The sequence below is a fragment of the Rhipicephalus microplus genome, chromosome 1 (genome assembly GCF_043290135.1).
Source record: "Rhipicephalus microplus isolate Deutch F79 chromosome 1, USDA_Rmic, whole genome shotgun sequence".
In the NCBI taxonomy this organism is placed as follows: domain Eukaryota; kingdom Metazoa; phylum Arthropoda; class Arachnida; order Ixodida; family Ixodidae; genus Rhipicephalus; species Rhipicephalus microplus.
In genome coordinates, this window is record NC_134700.1 from 238,849,323 (window position 1) to 238,869,851 (window position 20,529).

The 20,529-nt window shown below is 44.2% G+C and overlaps 1 protein-coding gene across 5 annotated transcripts in view; it reads left to right on the forward strand.

Moving 5' to 3' along the window:
• LOC119166108 (synaptogenesis protein syg-2) overlaps positions 1 to 20,529 on the forward strand; it is a 149,367-nt gene that overhangs the window by 119,398 nt on the left and 9,440 nt on the right. For all 5 annotated transcript variants that reach the window (XM_075891685.1, XM_075891682.1, XM_075891683.1 and 2 more), the window contains exons 4-9: positions 1,552 to 1,755; positions 6,599 to 6,663; positions 7,405 to 7,642; positions 8,533 to 8,823; positions 12,520 to 12,828; positions 14,375 to 14,683. In XM_075891685.1, coding sequence (XP_075747800.1) covers positions 1,552 to 1,755; positions 6,599 to 6,663; positions 7,405 to 7,642; positions 8,533 to 8,823; positions 12,520 to 12,828; positions 14,375 to 14,683 — 1,416 coding nt within the window. The remainder of the gene's footprint in view (positions 1 to 1,551; positions 1,756 to 6,598; positions 6,664 to 7,404; positions 7,643 to 8,532; positions 8,824 to 12,519; positions 12,829 to 14,374; positions 14,684 to 20,529) is intronic.

Sequence of the window (20,529 nt, forward strand, 5' to 3'; positions counted from 1 at the left end):
CATATCTTCGTACTGAAAATTGATGTATGACGATTTCCTCCTTTCATTAACCCTATACCTTTCGAGCTTCCACACATCTTATGCGGTGTAGACTATCTAAATATATACAAGAAATCACGGTGAACTTCCAGCCGTTGATTCATGCCAAATATACACTGCAAGATTTTTTATTTTTTATTATATATAGCTTAAAAGCGCTGACTGACCCACGTCACTCGAAGAGTGGTGACCGTATGAGAGTGTGGGAGGTATTTTCATAACTCATATTGCATTGTATTTACTTATTCTGATCACTGGAACTTGGGTCATTTGAGGGATTTGGGCGCTCTACGCGCACTCACGATCGGGATCAATAAAGAACCACGTGAAGAGCACTCCTCTAGTATTTACGACCGCGGACGGCATCGTCAGGCCTATGTCTCATCGTGCAAATGCCACCGCGAAAATCAACGCGGTAATGTGTTTCCCGGCCCTCGATGTTCTGGCAGAAAATAACGCCTCCTGCTACCCTGTACTTCCGGCGAGGAAACTGCGTGGTGCTAGAAGAGATACAGCGTATGTAGCAGTGGCCTGCGACGTGTTAGAATGCCGTTTTTTCCCTTTATGTTCCCTTATCTTCGCAGCTCCTAAATGCTGTATAAGTTCGAACGTTATGACACGTACTTTGATTGGTGTAGTGAGTGTGGTCGCTTTCTTTGATACTTCTTTTTCGAATTTTGAATAGGTTCGTATTGCAAATAGATTCTTTCTTCAAAATGTCAGTAGGACATCAACACATAGATTACCGGAAGATAATCGGAAGAAGTTATCTCAGGGCCCAGAGGCAATTTCCACACTCGATGTCTTAACATGGGAGAGTTTTCGGGTGCTCTTGACAGGTTGCAGCAGATAGAGAATTATTTTGATGACTGAAAATGTAAATGCTATCAATAACGATGAAACTTAGCTTCTAGAATACGCCGACACGTTTATGGTACTCAACTCTTGCACTTTTTTTCGCGCAGTCAATTAGGGCAAGCATGAAGTGAAGTAGCCAAAACTTAAGCATCTGACGACAGCTTGTGTGAGCGTGAGGTTCTTGAGTAAATGCCTTCTAGTTTGCTGTAAACTTTTTATTTGCTCTCAGTAAGCGGAGTATAGCGGTATTAGAGCAAGCTGACAAGGCTTACTAACGTCAACCAAAACCATTTGATACTTTCTTAGTTACATTCCATGCGCATTCTTCTAAGTACACTAAACTTGTTCTAAAAGCGTTACTCTTAGTAAACAGGTCCTAAATGGAGTAAATGGGGCCATAATGGAACAGCTCCCTCCTGCTTTTGGGTACAATTATGGCATATAAAAACTAATGTGGGTTTCACTAACAGTGTAAGTGAGACTCCAAGTATAAGCTCCCTGAAAGTAGCACTTAGTAAATGGAATACATTTATTATGGCAAAACAAAAATGACACCGACTAAGCAGAAGACACTTGCACAAGATTTCTCCATAGCGGAATTATAGTCTGTAGCGTGATTATTCGTATAGAGTTGTTTCCTTTTGGTCGACACAGGGCAGCCGGAGCCCGTGGTGACGTGGTGGCGCGGATCCCAGCTACTGCAGCAGGCACTAAGCAGGGCTCCTGATGGTCACCCCAGGGCCACCCTTCTGCGGCTGCGGCTGACGCGTGCTGACTACCGGGCGAAACTAACGTGTCGTGCGGTCAACAGCAACGTCTCGGAACCGGCAACAGCCAGCGTCATCGTCAACATGCACCGTAAGGAACATAACGCGCAGACTAGACGGAAGAGTAATGGCAACACGGAAGTCGAGGCTCACGGCGGCTTCTTTCATGTGCCGTGTTTCATAACCATGTTCGGTGAGCATACAGCGTGAACGCGTGGCGCCCTTTTCGTGCGCATAGACGAACAAAAAAAGTAAGATTAACACTAAGAATAAGTGCAATGTGGTGCTCTCAATGATGTGAAAGTTGTTTCAGTTAGCGAAGAAGCAGCGGGAGTGTATGACACACGCGCGGCTTCTCCCTCGGTGGAAAGTTTCGCCTCGAAATAATGTGTAGAGCAGCACGGACAGGACACACAGCGAACTACTGTCCTTCGTGGAAGCTAGGGAGGTTTGAGTGACCTGGTTCTTCGGCGTGCCAGTTGTATTCTCTGGGGGGTGGGGGGAGAGACGTAGCATGACACATCATGTATGCAGCACGAGGCAGTGGCATCAGCATCGTACACGGAAACACACTCCCTCGACTGATTGTGGCGTCTGGCTATGGCCAGTGCTCCCACGAAGAATTAGAAGCGTCGTGGTGGAGTGCAAAGGGGAACTTCAGCGTTGTTCTAAAGCAAAACACGAACCTCATTTTATGGATTAATTCATGGCGTGGACTCAGCGTTGGCATTTAAGAAATACAGTGTAAGATTGAGCTCCTCCAGTTGAATTTCATATTTGGCTCAACCTTCTGTGCATTGCTTCCGGATTACACTTTTCTTTCAAATAAAATTTCAGTTATGAGAATATTGCCTAGTGGATGTTCAGATGATCGACGATGTGATAGAACTAATCATCACATATGAGTACACAAATAAGAACAACTTAGCGGATTCCGTTAGATTTTTTCGGAAATCCGAACTGTTGGGATAGTTGGCCAGACGTGTTCTCTGAACGAAGTAAATTTCTCAGTTCGATTTTAATAATGGTAAGTAGGACTGTAATAGACTAAGAGCGAGAAGCAAATGCGAAGAAAATTTATGAACACGTGATGTTGCAGGAGCATACGTTTAGCAAGCGCGCAAATATAGGGCGTGAATGGCTTAAGTGCGGTGAAAAAAAAAGTTCAGAATTTCGCTGTGGCACTACAAGTGCCAATCAAAAGAACAGACCAACGCTTTTTTCGGTGGTAGCTGAAAACTAGCTATTTGAGTGAAAGTCACTGTCATTTATACGTCCGTCATTTATATGACTATATAGCACACCATGACAAGGACACAAACGAGACACACAGACAGCGCTAACTTACAACTAATGTTTTATTTGTGATCACACATGCATTTAGTAAAATAACAGGCAATTGATAAAACCTAAAAGAACATCACGTAATGACACATCACAGCTCATACACGTGTTCTTCCTGATTAATGCAATCTGCAATCGCAAACGTCAAAGCAGTGCTTCTAGATACCGTAAAATGGGTTTGCTTTGTGACTGCAGGGGTTACTTCGTGACACGCACACGAGTTTCTGTATTTTAAATCTCAGGCCACGACCAGCCGCCACCTAAAAGCAATAGGTTGCTAAAAAAGCTCGCCTAACATGCCAGTTCTCATACTGCGTAGCCATGCTGCGTAGTTCTCATGCTGCGTAGCCACTCTGGACGCTGACATGTTGAAAGGTGTTTTGGTGTGCATTCTCGAAGCACCGGAAACATTGTGTGCTTGACCTGTCCCCACGAGAAGAACAGCGAAAACTGGTATCTACTTGTGATTGTTATTACGTAGGCTAAAATAAAGTACAATATAAATTTAATCAAGTCATGTCTGTTCACGGGTATATAAAGAAAACTGAAATGTTGATACTTCGCGGGGTAACTGTGGCATGCCAACTGTTGCAAAGTTATCCTAAGAAGGACATTTGTTTCTACGGTATAAGAGCTAGACTATACCTTGAAAGAGGTTTCCTTTTGAAGACAAGAGCACAGAAGAAAGCAGTAACAACGAATTGTCTTCAGATGGTCAGCATGGCGACAACAAAAAGTTGTCGGAAGGAGGTACAAGTGCTTCCGAGGTACTCTGCGGAAGTCTTGACAAACTATCTAAAACGAACACTCCTACCGTTTTCGTGGTAGGAGTGTCCTACCAACATAACAACGTCTCGGGTTCCAGAGAAAGAACCTTCAAGAAGGTCGACTTCGTTGTAGTAAATCCAGAACGGCAACTTTACCCAGGAAGAGTGACGGCAGTCAAACCCGACGGGTGCATTTTCAGCACAATGGATACGCCCCGCCGCGGTGGTCTAGTGGCTAAGGTACTCGGCTGCTGGCCCGCAGGTCGCGGGATTGAATCCCGGCTGCGGCGGCTGCATTTCCGATGGAGGCGGAAGTGTTGCAGGCCCGTGTCCTCAGATTTGGGTGCACGTTAAAGAACCTCAGGTGGTCGAATTTCCCGAGCCCTCCACTACGGCGTCTCTCATAATCATATGGTGGTTTTGGGACGTTAAACCCCACATATCAATCAATCAATCAATCAATCAATCAATCAATCAATCAATCAATCAATCAATCAATCAATCAATCAATCAATCAATCAATCAATCAATCAATCAGCACTATGGATAGGACCCAAAAGAGTTGGAGATGGCCAGACCGCGAAGACGCTATTTTGTACTCAAAAGAATAAATTCTGTACTCAATTGAATCCCCTAGCTAAGGCACGTTGCCGGGCTAGTTGGTTGAGATTCATCATTTTCACTGGTATAGCGCACCACGACAAGGACACACACAAAGGAGAGATGCACACACACACAGCGCTATACACACTAGCGCTGTGTGTGTGTGCATCTCTCCTTTGTGTGTGTCCTTGTCGTGGTGCGCTATACCAGTGAAAATGATGAATCCCCTAGGCCACTAGGAAAATGGGGCACCTTTGAGGTAATAGATCTTGATTGAGTATGTACTTGTATGAATAAGTTTTCATAGAATTGTTATGTTGCTAGAGCAGATACCAATTGTAGATAACTGAAATGACCTTTTGATGAGGTAAGTTTCTGCCAGCCTTTTTTTACATCGTATTCTGCCAAAAACAACGTTGTCGCAAAGTTTCCCTACAATCTCCACCACAGTGGGACAGCTTTTAACCTGGATATAGCCGCCTGAATTAAAATTCGCATTTGTACAACATTCCGTCGTGCGAGGGAAGGTTTTAGAAACGTTGTGCCATTATTCATTCACCTTTATGTTGATAACTCTCTAGCAAGGGAAGAAAAACGCGCGAGATTTGTCACAAATTAACCCCATTTTACGGTATCTCTTTTCTTTTCAAGGAAGCCACACTCACATATTTTCCTTTAGTTTTGTAAATTTCAAAGGCTTCAGTGATTTCACGTGTAGTTATGTCACGGACCTTATCGAGAACACGGGTGTTTCGAAACATAGGGGCTGGACCACACCTCTGACAGTGAACACCCAAATGACCTGATACAGCCTTTTCTACATTTTGCTGCTGTTCGTTAAATATTTGGTTCACACACTTTCTAGTTTGGCCCATCTACGCACATTCACAAGTCAATGAAATGGGATAGAGATTTCAATGGCAATTCACAATTTTTTCCCAGTGCTTGATTTTACAATCCCGTTTTCGGCTACTGTCTGCATTAACCTTTTTGTACATTGCTTGCAACCGTTCAGGAGCAGAAAACACAACGTCCGCACCAGTCTTAGTTCCTGGTGCCGCACCACACAGACCATTAAGGTAGCCAAAGTACATGCATGCCATTTGGCATAACTTGTGAAGAATAGCGAGAAAGGCTGGTGTAGACGTAGTGTTTTCTGCTTCGGTTAAAAATGGTTAAAAAGAATATGCAAAAAGGTAAATAATGGTGAAAGTAGCGGGAAACTGGGTTGTAAGATCAAGCTCGGGCAAAAGTCCGTGAATTGCACTGAAATGAATAAAACCTATGAAACCGACAAGGTAGAAGAACAATGTGTGACTGCGGCTTCCTTAACCTTCTCACATAAACAAAAGAGGTATCTAGAATCACCACTTGGACATTGGGGAGTGCAGATTGTCCCGTGTGCTCAGATTTGGGTGCACGTTAAAAAACCCTGTAGGTGAACAAAATTTCTGCAGACCTCCACTAAAGCGTCTCTCATAACCATATCGTGGTTTTGAGACGTTGAAGCCCACATATCAATAAATAAATCATCTAGTGCAGATTGTCATTATCAGTGATGACACGTGCTTGAGCTGTGCTGCAATTTTACATGATGCCTTCCAGATTTTATAGATCTTCTGTTATGATATTGTCAGCCTAAACAAAACATTAGTTGCAAGTTAGCGCTAAGTGTGTGTGCCTTTTCTGTTCTTGTTGTTGTGCGCTATAGTCTTATAAATGATGAACGCTGACGAACTAGCCAGGCAACGCGCCTTATCAGTGATGCGCATACAGATTGTCCACAGTGACTTCGGTAAACTGACGTGCGCCATTGACTACGATGATCAAAGTTACGGTTATCAGTAAAAGTGGGACTGGTTAAAGATAACCTTACTGTAAATAAAAAAATAGAATAACTCGCTAGAAGTTGGGCCTCTATATGTAAGTCTGAAAATCACAAGAAATACACACTGGTGTTTGATGTCGGTGCAGTAATGATGGAGGGAAACGCGTGCATACACAGACCTTTTTTCTTGAACTGCCGTTGCATGTTGTTTCTATAGTATTCATGGATCGCACTAGTTGAAATTTATTTGGTAACATATTGTAACATAAGTGGGTGTTTTTTCTTACGAATAGCCACTCTAAAACGTACAATAAAGAAGGTAGTATACTTGATTGTGATACATTAGTACCTCCAAACTTGAATGAAAAACTTATGGGTGTCCAAAATTACAGTGCAACCGATCGCTGTGGAAATCAAGGGAAACAGAGGCCCACTTTCAGCTGAAATGTCAACACAGGTATGTATTATTACCTCATCTTGTCTAGCAACGAGAAGTTCGGAATTTATGAATACAAATAACGTGGAGAAAAAGACGACACAGACAGGCACGCATTGGACGCTTAAACCAAATACAGAGCAACAAGGCGTACCTTTTTCGGCAAGAAAGTAACATTTTTGAGATTGCGTCACGCTGGCCTTTATACTGTAAGGGTGCCGTAAATGAGTGTTGCAATTCTATAAAGACCTCTTTGAATTTGAAAGAGTCACTTATAAGAATAAAGCTGGCTAAAAACTGTTTGGTATTATCTACATAGTTAGAAAATGATATGCTAGCTTTGTTATTATAGTATTAAGAAATTCGCAACGAATGCTGTTGTGCAAGTGTGAGAACAATGAGGAAGTCAAAATGATCAGCGAAATAGTTGGAAGGGAAACGTGACGCTTTTTCGTTGTTTTTTACTCACAAAGTGGCTTACACAAAGTATTACTACTGAATGTCATAGTCTAAAATATTCGTTTTTTTTAATGAAGCTTATACATTTTCGCGTATCGATGATCGGTGAGAAGTGCATAAGGCAATGCCATATCGTTTAATATTTAGAGATGTTGGACCAGAATTCTGACAACCGAGAACCATGCAGTTTATTGAATTTAGCAACCAGCGCTACTGCGACTCATTTGTGTTTTTCTACCTCGACTATTGACTAGAAATTTTCTATGACGAGTTTCTTCTGCACCCACGCTCTGCTCTCACTAGGTCATTTGCCAAGTCGAAGGATCTCGACCGCCAGCCTCTGTGCGCTGGATGCTGGGATCCAGAGAGCTGAGTGACTACGCCACGAGGGCGACTTCGAGTGAGACCACACTGAGTGTGCTCAGCTTCGTCCCTAGCGCCTGGCATCATGGCGAACGCCTTCGGTGCCTGGCATCCAACACGTTTTGCACCAGACAGCCAGAGACGCCCATGGAGGACTCCTGGACACTTGACATACATTGTGGGTTGAATTTTTTTCGATATCTGTTTAAGTTAACCGTGCATCACTATGCTATAACGAAGGCATAAATGATTCGCTAGACACGAAAGGCACACATAGACATCATATTCTAACTTTTCCACTTCCTGCAAAACTGTCACGCTTCTGCTTAACCTTCCTAATTTTTCATTTCGGTTTATTTCGCTTCGGAATTATATAACACACAGCTAAGTTGCTCAACGGTTTAACTGCCTGCTGACCACCACGGCGAAAGAAAAAGAAGTATCCGACTAGCAGTCGCAGTCTCACACATTACATGCTGATGCAACTGATGCAGTATACTACCAAAGAAATGAAAGTAACACCGATATTATTTGAGCATGCGCAGCTTACTTTAGTCTTGTTTCGTTTCCCGGTATTTATCTAGTCGGCATGCTGTTAACAATGCTTGGTTCTAGGTCAATACACTTGGAGCAAAAATGAGAATACAGCCGTGGAGAGAAAAAAGAGGAGGTGAGAGATTGCCTTTATTGAACGCTGTGGTGTCAAATCGTAGTCCAATGGCTCGACTAAACTCCATTAAAACGTTAACTGCGAAATCGGAACCAAACAATAAATTTGATGTCGGTGCATGTCTTGTGCTGGATCTTAGCTTGTGGCAAGTCAAAGAAGAATCACCTGTTCGTCGAAGAAAGCATTGGAATTATTACAGCTATGCAGCACACGTTCGGCAGATCCGTTGTTCAAGAGTGGTACACACATTGTGGGGGGCTTCACGGTATAACTCACAGATCTCAAGGCTTATCGAGATGCCATGGACTTATGATTACAGACCTATAATTGATGTAATAAAATGAAGGAAGCACCGTGAATTGTATAATTATTTCTATTGATTTGATGTTTTTACGCAGATGCTCCTATCATAGAGCTCCGCCTGGGAATCGGGCTGAATGCTGCGCATCTGCACGAAGGCATGGATGTGTACTTCGAATGCTACGTGCGTGCCAACCCCCCAGTCGGCGAAGTCTCGTGGACGTTCGATGACAGGGACTTGCACACAAACTCGGGACGAGGCATCATTGTGAGCAACCAGTCGCTGGCACTGCGATCTGTGAACCGCACGAACAGCGGATCTTACGCATGCCATGCTGCTAACTCCGAGGGCGAAGCGAGCAGCGTCAGCCATGGCTTGCGAATACAATGTAAGTGTCTGCAGAAGGTTGAAGAAAGACACATGCACACCGTAAAGGGTTCACTGCGAATACTTTTACACAATTTGTAAAGTAGCTCTGTTTGCCTATTATGTGATGAGTTGCTTTCAAGATAATGTCACAGCAAGCCCCCGTCTGCTTGTTTGTGCTCTCCACTGTTTTAAGAAATTATATCAGCAGTCCTTTTAAAGGCGTTAGGGAACAGGCAACACATCATGTTTAGGCATATGCACCAATTCCTCATATTAATTATTTCTTAGGTGATTCTTGAGTACGCAAAAATGCCTATTGCCTTATTCTTCAGGTAACACACTTTTGATCTTTTTCATACATAATCTGTTGGCGAGTTGCAGATCACTGTTCGTAACCATTGTGAGGGTGCTGACACCTCTTGTAAAGTTGTTTGCACGCGTAGCACAAATGTCTCGCGCAGAAGCCGCATTTCAAACTCACAACTATTGAGTGGTAGGTGGCGTTTTGTTCGCGAGCGTTCATCCCCGCTGTCATCATCATGATTAGATTGGTAACGCCGGTGGCGATGCCTGGTGGCACGCCTTGGTGGCGGTGCGCAAGAATTGAGCGAGTCTCTTTGCGCGTAGCGTTTGACGCGAACGGTTGTCTCTAGCGTGGGTCTGCCGTAGCCGACGTCGCTGGTCGTTTGCGGTGGGCACTCGTGGTACGTTAACACACCCAAAGCGGCGTGGCGATGCCGCTTTGGGTGTGTTATTGCGTATGTTATGTTCTTGACCGTATGGTAATATTGTGTCAGGTTGTTAAGAGTGATAATCCCAATTGATGTTAAAATAAATCGGCTGATGATATCGTCGTTTCTATAAGTAGTTAAATAAATGTGTATTGTTTGATTTGTCGCGAGCGTGTCTGCTGTGTCCATGCACTTCAAGATCGTGGCGTGGCTCTCTCAATATCGAGACCCCACACTGGCTGCCCACCGTGGAGCTTTTGGATCTTCGGGTGACAGTTTTCGCAGTTCGGTACCAGCTTTTGTTTGAGCCGGGGAAGATTAGGCCTAGGGAGACTTCTCGTTACTAGCGTCGGCAGTGTGCTTTGTTGAGAGCGCGGAGATTGGTTGTTGTGACGTCTTTGAATTTGTTGGCACGTTGAATTTTCATTTTTTTCTGCTCGCAAGTGTTTTTTGTTTCCCATTTGTCGTTGGTATTAAAGAACGTTGTTCAGTTGTTACGAGAGCCGTTTGGTCTGCATCTTGGGGTGAGCCAAGCTTAGAACACGTGGATTGTAGGCCAGGCCCGAAGCGAGTGAGTGCGGAAGCCTCTTGGGTTTTAGGTTTTTCTGTAAATAGCTTCTATGTTTTTTAGGCTCAGGGAGTCGGGCGTTGTTGTTGTCTGGTATTATGGCTTGACGTCGGGGCGTCGTGACACCGTCCGAGATGGTGGCCGCCGATCGCCCGGTAAGCTGCTGTGTGCGGCGAGCAAAAGAGCCACCTTACAGAGTGGATGTCTCCTTGCGGCTGCCTCTTCTGCACCTAGGCTGGGTGGATGCCGGTTGTTGTGAAGCGACTCATTAGGCCTAAGGCTCTGCGCAACAGCCTGTCGCATGTGGCACAAGTAGGTGGATCGTGGCGTTGAGGGGTTACACCTTGCTTCCCTCACTTTCTTTATTGTTATCTTGCGATGCAAGCGTTAGAAAAGGTGATTTGTTTTTCCGTCAGCTGGGCGTCTCGGCCAACGCCGATGTATTAGCTAGCAGTACTGACCATCGCACCACGTGGGCGAGGAGCCCGAAGCTTCTTCCCTTTGCTCTACTGCATTGTTCTTTCGAGTGTTTCGAGTGCACGTAGCGGCAGTGATGTAACCCATGGATGGCTGTCTTCTGCACATCGTTAGCGCCGCTGGCCAGGAATGCGGTCATGAAGTCGGGCGTTGGACGTGCCTGGGACCTGAGCAACTGCTTGCAGTCCCGCGCCCTTGTGAGTGCTGGTACCAACCGGAAGACGCGTCGGCGCTGGTGACGGTGCGTCGCGCCGACGGCAACGTTGCTGTTGTGGGACCGGTACTGTGGTGAAGTCGTCGAGCCGGACGTTGCAGCTGTGTCGAACGGCGGCGGTGTCGTGGTGCACGGGCATTATGTAGAGATATGTGTTGTCATTTTTTGTTAGAGCTTGTGTAGCTGATTTATTTCATGTTTTTCTTTTCGGCATATGGTTTGAATTAAGGTTGAGAGGGGAGGGGGGGGGGGCGGCTGACACTCTCAGTAAAGTTGTTTGCGCCGCGTGGTGCACGTGTCTCGCGAAGAAGCCGTGTTTCAAAGTCACAACTATTGAGCGGTATCTGGCGTTGTGTTCGCGAGTGTTGATCACCGCTATTATCATCATGAGTGGATTGGTAGCACCGGCGGCGACGCCTGGCGGAACGCTTTGTTGGCGGCGCACAAGAATTGAGCGAGTATTTTGCGCGTGGCGTTTGACGCGAACAGTTGTCTCCAGCGTGGGTCTGCTGTAGAAGATACCGCGGATCGTCTGCGGTGGGTCCTCGTGGTAAGTCAAGCGTTAGCGACGCCTCCTTGAGTGTGTTATTGTGTATTTTATATTGTTGAATGTATGATAATTTGTAAGCTTGTTAAGAGTGATAATCACAATGAATGTTATAATAGTTCGGCTGACGATATTGTCGATCAAAAAGCAGTTAAATGGATGTGTTTGGCTTGGTTTGTTCCGATCGTGTCTACTGTGACCATTCACTCCAATAGCGTGGCGCTCTCTATTTTGATTTGATTGATTGATTTTTGGGGTTTAACGTCCCAAAACCACCATATGATTATGAGAGACGCCGTAGTCGAGGGCTCCGGAAATTTTGGCCACCTGGGGTTCTTTAACGTGCACCCAAATCTGAGCACATGGGCCTACGACATTTCCGCCTCCATCGGAAGTGCAGCCGCCGCAGCCGGGATTCGAACCCGCGACCTGCGGGTCAGCAGCCGAGTGCCTTAGCCACTAGACCACCGCCGCGGGGCGGCGCCTTCTATTTTGAGACCCCACACCGCAAAACTGAGCACCAAGAAACCAACCAAATTAACTTCTCATTCTGCTCAACGAACTGCTCATGTACAGCGGCACAGCTTGTTTGTGTGCTTTGAGATGAGTACAGCTTACAAGAACGTTGTACAAAAACTTCCACCATTGTTTATGTCGTTTAATGGTGAAACTACTACGCAATTATGTACAAATAATCAAGCTAGCGAAAATAGGAGACGTGTTCTTACTGCGCATTAAAATGAAGAGTAGAATTCTCGATTGATTAAAATAATTGCATGCCGGTCAGTTTGAACAAAGTTAGAAACTGCTGCAATGCTAATATTCCGCGTTTACACCAATTTAGAGCTTTCCTTGTACAAATAGCAGGTGTGATTGTAAATAAAACATTACTTAGTAGCAAGTTAGCGCTGTGTGTGTGTGTGTGTGTGTGTGTGTGTTTGTCGTGGGGCGCTGTAGTAATATAAATGATGAACCCGAACCAACTAGCATGGCAACGTGCCTTATCAATGATGCGTATACACAGTCGCCACAGTGACCTCGGTAGGCTGACATGCGCCATTCTCTACAATAATAAAACTCGCTGTTATCACAAAAAGCGGGACTGGTTAAGCCTTACCTTACTGTGAACAAAAATGAGACGACTAGCAATTGCACTTATCATTGCGTGTGTACTGCAGACGCTCCCGTGTGCCGCACGTCTCAACAGCGACGTACCTACTCTATCGGCAAGCACGACACTGTGCACGTCACCTGCGACATGGAAGCAGATCCGGTCCCGGTGACGTTCTCGTGGGGCTACCGTCAGGGCAATCGGGACTATCCACTCGGGCCGGACGCCTCGTTCAGTTCACCCACCGGCCAACCACTCCGTTCCGTGCTACGATACACACCACGGCATGACGCTGACTACGGGGCGCTCAGCTGCGGCGCCAGTAACCCCATAGGTGACAGCAGACGGCCTTGCATATTCCAGGTAGTACCGATAGGTAAGTCACCCGAGACATACCAGAAATTGCTTAAGTTAGCTGACAGATAGGTATTCACCGCAAAATGTTGGTCACGCTTAGATGGCTTTACAGTGGTCTTTTGACATTTCTGCGGCATACCAGGCTCACTCACTTTCTCTCCTCCTCCCTATCTGCCTCCTGGAGTAAATCTTTAGCTAATATTGCACGTTTGCCGTGGATGAAACATTTTGACACTTGATGCTTATTGCGCAGACATAGGGACATAATTACACAACTTGTGTAAGTGACCGCCTGTAGACTGTGTGTGCTCCCCGAGTGTGCTCGTGATTGTGTGTACCTTCTCATCTCTCTGCAACCTCTTTTCTCCCATTTATCTCTTCCCCAGTGCAGGGTAGCAAACCGGATGTGCGTCTGGTTAACCTCCCTGCCTTTCCTTGCATCTTTATCTCTCTCTCTCTCTCTCTCTCTACACAACTTGAAAGAATCAGCAGGTTATTACAGAATGTCTTCGTTGAGTTAATCTCTATTAGAATGCAGTGATATTAATGGAACGTTTAAAGCTAAGCGACTGATGGTCTCGTCAATCAGAAATGTGGATTTGCATAACATTAATGATTGTTTCTCATACAAAGAGTGAGAGCTTGATATGTTCTCCTGCAAAACTAGACAACAAAGATCTGACATTCACGTCTATTCTTCCGTTTCAAGCTCGATCTTCTTAATCAAACATCCTCACGAATACCACTGTTCCATCATCTCTGTATGGTGTAAGTGTAACCTGTGTTTCTGTTGCGCTGCTTATATCAATCAAGTGTATGAGTGATAATCGTCATCCAGTCACTGTAGTAGAATGCCAGGTGAAAAGCTAGTGTTATGAAATAAGGTTCGGGCAGTGGCCTTTAAGAGTCGCGCGAGAAACACCGGTTAGGACTGCAAGGAAGAAGACACAATCTCACTGCGCACAAACGTCTATTCCAGCAGATAAAACAAAAATTAACAAGATACATATTTTTATTGCATAAGCTGAACGCTCAAAATGTCTCTACCGAACGAGTACAAACTATACAGCACTCACACATTCTGATGGGGTGAAGCGATCACGGCATTGTTTTTCGCGAACCCGTTCGACGCGAGGAGGCAGATGACTTCTTGTCTGGTTCTTCTGCGTCCAGACTGCCAGGGCGCCAGGAACGGGAGACGTACTGTTCTAGAAGTCCTTCGGACGTTGGCACCCGACCAGGTTCTTCAAACAGGTGTTGACCTTCTGGATGTTCGCGCTCGGGCAGGCCAACGCGCCTTCACTGCTCGCGATCATTGCTTCGTCTCCTCGGCCAAAGTGGCCTGTTCTTTTTTTTTTTCAATTGCACGCTCCACGTAAGTACGTGAAGGGAAAATATATTCAAGGCGGGTGAACCACCCTTACTTCAATGCGCGTGCTCACGTGTTTTTGCTGCCGCTTCGTCGTATTCATAGCGGTGTCACGGGCCCACATCACAGCCAGTTAACATATCCAGTAGTTCTTTAAAGTGTGTCCCCCCCTCTCTCTCTCTCTAACTCGGTGCAGGTGGTCCAGTGCAGCCGTCCAACTGCGTGGCACGAGAGGCGACCTCGGATGCATTGCTGGTGTCGTGCCAACGGCGTAGTGGTGCTCCAGAGAACCAAGAGTTCCTGCTGGAACTCAGGGACGGGCCCCCTCAAGCCCCCATCAAGGCAAACTTGACGACAGCGGGACAGCCCAGCTTTAGGGTTCATTCTCTGCAACCGGGAACACTGTATCGGCTGGCCGTGTACGGCGTCAACGCAAACGGCCGCAGCGAGCCCGTGCATCTCACAGCGTACACTCTGCCTGTTGAGCAAGAACTGCTTGGCCAGGGTAAGTAACTATTGAACACAAGGTCTGTTGGCAAGGTTATGAAAATAGAAATTTCTTTAAGGAGGCGACAGCTTTTCGTTGAACTGGTGGAGTATTGGCTGGTGGAGTGCATGTCTGTTCATTTTTATTGTTTATTTGCTGCTTACATTTGCGCAGCCATTTTACCCGACTACATGGGGCTTGGGTCTTGTCTGCACGAATTGCATGTCTGCAAAGGAACGTCATTCTGCCCAGGAAGACATGATACATTGAGAGCACGGTGGTGTTAAAATGACAAGATTTATCAACGAGATGTCAGAGTGAATTTAGCTAATTACGCAACTTTGACACGATCGGGTTTTATCTTTGAATTAGTATCATTTATTGAGATTAGTTCCCGTCACTCACGGACGAGTTACTTTCCTATGAGCTGATATAACGTGCTGTGGGCACTCTCGTTGCCGTACAACTATGCACAAGTATTGTTGGTTTCGTCCACCCCGACATCAGGTCGGACGAATTCATAGGATTTTTGTCTTATAAGTAAGTTCTTTTGTGTGGTCGTTGTCGTATGAACTCTGTGTACACCTGTAACTGTCGCACTGCTTCAGTCGCTAGTTTTTTTTTAAGGCAAAAGCTTACATTGAATGTTTTGAGTTCGTGCCGTGATACAGAAACTATCGCGTGATCGTGCGAGCGGCGCCCCCACTTCCCCTTAGTGGTGGTCATCGTAGGAAACAAAACAAAACAATACAAAAATGAAAACAAGACCGGATATCACCTTATGTGGCCTTCACTGTGAACAAGGTAGACCCACGAAATATGCCTCAGTGGATCAGGCTGGAGCGGCTCCATATATCGCCCATCGTAACTGACTTCGGGAGGAAGCGACTATGAATGGAGCTCCAGCAGTGGTCTGTCCAGAGCAACATGTGGCCTTATTGATACGCAGGCCTTGTGGGAGCGCAGAATTGGCGGGGAGAGAGGCGGCTGCCACGCCAGTAGATTCGCGTAAACAAACACGCAATGTTCAACAACATATCAGCAGAAAAGTAGGGGACCTTAAAGCTTCGCCTTTAGGATTTGAACGAGCGACATTCCGTTTCTAGTGCATATTTCAAACACTTGGCGCATGAAACCTTTTTGGAATTCGCTATGCACCCACTATACGTGGTCTTCGAAGAATAGGCGCAGTAGCGTGTGTGCCTTTTGTAGAGGGTTACCGGCTTTCCACCGCAAAGCCATTAGGGTAATCGCATATGCTGACGCCCGTTGGCAATGAACGCTTGTACCACGCATTATTAGTGCAATATTTTATGTTGCATTGTTCTGATACATGAGAGGTTCTGATACATCAAAGCTATTTTAAGTGCATTTCCAAGCAGAGGAAGTTCTTTTCACTGTTTTCAAAAGCAGAGGTGTGGTCACGTGGTAGAACATGCGCTTTTCACGAAAACGACCCGGGTTGCATCCCCACTCGGTCGCAAACAACCCCAGTTCGGTCCCCACTCAGATCCAGGGTTTTTTTCATTTCTTTTATTTACATCGTTCTCATTTCTTCGCTCATGCATAAGATAATTTTTCGCTCACAACCAACGACGCTGATGCCGACGCCAACACTGGAATTACTGCGAAATGAGCTCTTTAACGCTATCGCGTTAAAATGCTACTAGCCTTTCACCTTCACAATTTTGAAAGGTTTTAGCATCTCCCGTACTATTCTTTTAACTTGAAAAGCAATGAATATCTAGCATGGACTGAGGCCCTCGGTTATGTTACTTGCCACTGAGGTAGCTTTTCTCGATGTGCATCATTAATACAATCTGTCTGCTTATCTAATCATCGTCTTTCCCTACACGTGTTCTCGTAACCGCAATCTATGTCTGTTTTCTCGAATAAAGTTTCAGTTATTATGCGCGGTGTTCAGGTGTCCTTTTGTACTTCAATTTTTTTTCACGCAACTCAATCAAGATGAACTACCAACTCGCCCAGCAGTCCGTGCTTTGCAAGATGCTTGTTGTCCATTTCAAAATTTATCTCTGGCGGCACACCAGCAATTTATCTACTTCGGCGAATCTTCACGTGATTCGCCTCTGCAGTTGATGCGTCGTAGCGCCGTTATCGTAGCTCGTACCTCTCACCAAGCTCTTACGATGAAAGATGCTTATTTGAAGATGGGCTGATGGAAAAGGGGGCTTAATGCACCCATACAAGTAAGGCGCGTTAATTATGTGGCGCACACCCACGCCGGGGGATTGGCAAAGAACCTATTAGGTTAGATGTAGCGGTAGACCCTAAACTTGTGGCTGAAAGCCACCATGGGGCATTGACCAAGAATCGAGTAGCTTAACAATATATATATATATATATATATATATATATATATATATATATATATATATATATATATATATATATATATAATACTAGCTAAAATATTAACAGAAATATTCATTTTTTGTATATTATTCCTGGCAAAAAATTTTGATGAATTAGTTCTATATTTTGAAGGAGCAATGAATCATTGATATCAACGAAAATTTTTCAGTAGTCCTTATTGGTTAACTGAGAATGTTTTGGAATTGATGTTATTGAGTGAATTTCTTCGACTGTACAATGAAATCTTGCACGGCCTCGCACACTTTCCTGTTGCTGTGCCCGGGGGTATGCGCACATAGGGATAGTTAATTTGACGTTGTCAAAGCTAATCCGAGGATTCATAACAGAATTTCTAGTGATATTTTATTAATGATGAAAACTTTCTACAAGAGATCAAAAAGCGTCTCTGTTTCCTCTTGTCCACAAAAAGAACACAGCGCGGAGGGAGTCAAGCCTGCTCTAAACAAATAAAAATTTAATGGAGGAATACGACAGCGTAATCGAGTGATTAAAACTTCCAGGTGTCGGTTGTGACATGAGGAAACGTTCCAGGGTGTCATTGGATGGGTAAACTCCGGAAAATTTTTTTAAAGACAAGCGCTCTTTGTCCTTTTCTTCTTTTCGTCCTGCCTGTTGCGTTAGCTTACCAACATATATATATATATATATATATATATATATATATATATACATATATATATATATATATATATATATATATATATATATATATATATATATATATATATATATATATATATATATATATATATATATATATATATATATATATATATAGAGAGAGAGAGAGAGAGAGAGAGAGAGAGAGAGAAAGAGAGAGAGAAGTTGGCGTTATTATAAGGAAATTCAAGTTTAGACGTGCAAAAGAAACTAAATGTGCCAAGTGTGCAAGAATCACCAAGAAGGAGCGAGAAAAATATCTTCAGCTGCATAGATCGGCATTCGCTGAGACCACTTTTGTTACAGCACACAAACAAAAAAAGAATGTTCTCTATAATGCAACACAGTTCGATCGAACAAGAAGCTGGTATCCAAGACAAGAGACCTGACTGATTGATGCAATAAGAGTGGCGGGGTCTGCCGTCAGGCTTGGAAAGAATGAGAGGGCCAAAATAACCTCGAGCAGGAAGCAACGTTTGTACAATTTGCAATTCGAATTTGCGAATTGATTTTTCAATCGCTCTTGGGCGAGAACACAAAGTGCATAATAAATGAGCCGCTCTGCCATTGGCTGAAAATACCTGAGCAGATTGTTTTTTTTTTCAAGTGTGGTTATTTTTGCATCATCTGGAAATATATTCAGCAGAGGCTAATAAACTGAATTATCAGATATACGTTCATGTAATATATTTTCCGTTGCATATGAAATATTTATTAAAAGTGACCGCTCTGTCCTTTTACAGACAAAACAAACGACTTCCGCATGTCGCTCCCAATGCAGATGGACATCGACATGCAGAAAGTGTATGACTGCGCGTTTATTTCACGTATTTGTAGCCTACAACAAAAACCCTTGTGTCTTCACATACAAACCGTGCCAAAAACGGAGGACAAGAGAAAGAAGGAGTTGTTTTGGCGCTGTTTCTATGTGAATAATGTCGTACTAACTCGCTCAAGCTACCAGTTTGGCGACATTTTTTTGCCATAAATGTGTGAAATATAAGCAACGTCATGTTGTGAGCTGCAGTGCATGCGATTTGAATAATAACCCGGAAGGCAAGAACCATGTACGTCTCTGCAACTTATTGCCTGGAAGATCGTATAGTTCAATGTAGGATGAAAAGGCCAGCGCCCGGATAGTGCTGAAGTGGTCGTAGCGACGTCCACGAGGTATTGACTGTTGGAACTTTATGAAGCAGCTCAATGGATACAGCGTACAAAGCTATGGGTAAAAAATGACACGTTCATCTGATTCTAAATCGATACCTATCGTTTGGGACCTACAGAACGACATTACCAGCGTTTCGAAGTTATTCGCTTGATGGCTAAATGTTGTGTATGGCCGTTTAGTAGACTTAATTTTTTTATTTGTATGAAAGCATTTTGCCGTTATGCCTTTATCATCCATTCGGCGAGACTTTAGATGCCTTCGAATAACAGTGGTCTGCCGTGAAGGTAGGCCTTCGTCGAATACTGTAATGTCGATTCGAACTGCCGTCACACAAGTAATATGTTAAGACCTTATAAAAATTTCCGCATGAAATAAACCTACTGGATAGGTTAAATTACTTCCACTCCGTACCTTCTTCTCAAGACGCTATAGTTTTTGTTAGGTTCTTCAACGCATAAATTTCGCTCTGCCTGCTTGTCTACGCGTGTGTGTGTCTTTCCTGCTTTTCCGTTTGTCACCCATTTAACCAATTTATAAGCGACCAGCCATCTTAATCTGGTTGCTTCATTCATAAGTGCTGATATTTTCAATGAAAAAAACAACAAATATCTCGCATACTGGGGCGCAACATCAGTACGGGTCATTAGGTAGTGTGTTACTTTATTTTTAAACTCATAGATACGTAATTATGAAGACAGCATTGCTTATTGCGCGGAGCTAGCAATTGGATGCTATATTAAAATAAAAGTGTTTCCTGTGTTTCGCTAAAGCTACATAGTGCTGCCACGTACCAGTGAATTTGCGTTCAAGAAAAACGTCGTTTATTCAAATTACTGATAGATGGCGTCCATATCTCACGGAGCGCCTACCCGCCAATTTTCTCCGCGCAGAACATCAAATAAACGTTTTATTCTTTTCTTCCGGAGAGCATACTATCGTTCTTCGACGACATTTGTCAGTGAAGCACGCAAATCCGCCACCAATTTTCATGTTTGTTTTCGCGCGCCTACTAATCATATTCCCCTTTCTTAGCTAGCCTAGAGTAGGGTACCTAAGACACGCACACACACACGCACGCACACACACGTACACTCACAAGCCCGCATGCACTCACTCACTCACTCACTCACTCACTCACTCACTCACTCGCTCACATTGTGATAAAAGATGTGCTGTGCAGCATACCTTGTACATAAGTTAGCTTAATAGATATTCTAACATGGTCTCGCAGTTTAATATCAAAACTCGTAATGTTCGAATCATCCCTCATCCATATCAAACTTCACGTGCTATTTTCATATTTTCCATGCAGTAAGGGGAACAATTTCTAACAGCGACTACTTAGTCAATGTGGAACACATTACTCGACCAAGACAGCTTGGTTGGTGTTCAAGATTACTGTGGTGCCTATGGCTCGTTCTTCAAAATTTAGCGGTGAGCATTTTGGGTTATTAAGGAAGTAATTAGCGTGTAAATACGCGCTTAGTAGCATCCGAAAATTTTAGCAAGGGATGAGCTGTCTGAAAATGAATAAGTTCCGGTGGTTGGTTATATAATTTATTTATTATATAGTTATTTGCTCCAATGCGCTTAAGCTGCCAGAGAACATATCGGCGCTTCAATAGTTATTCGAGCA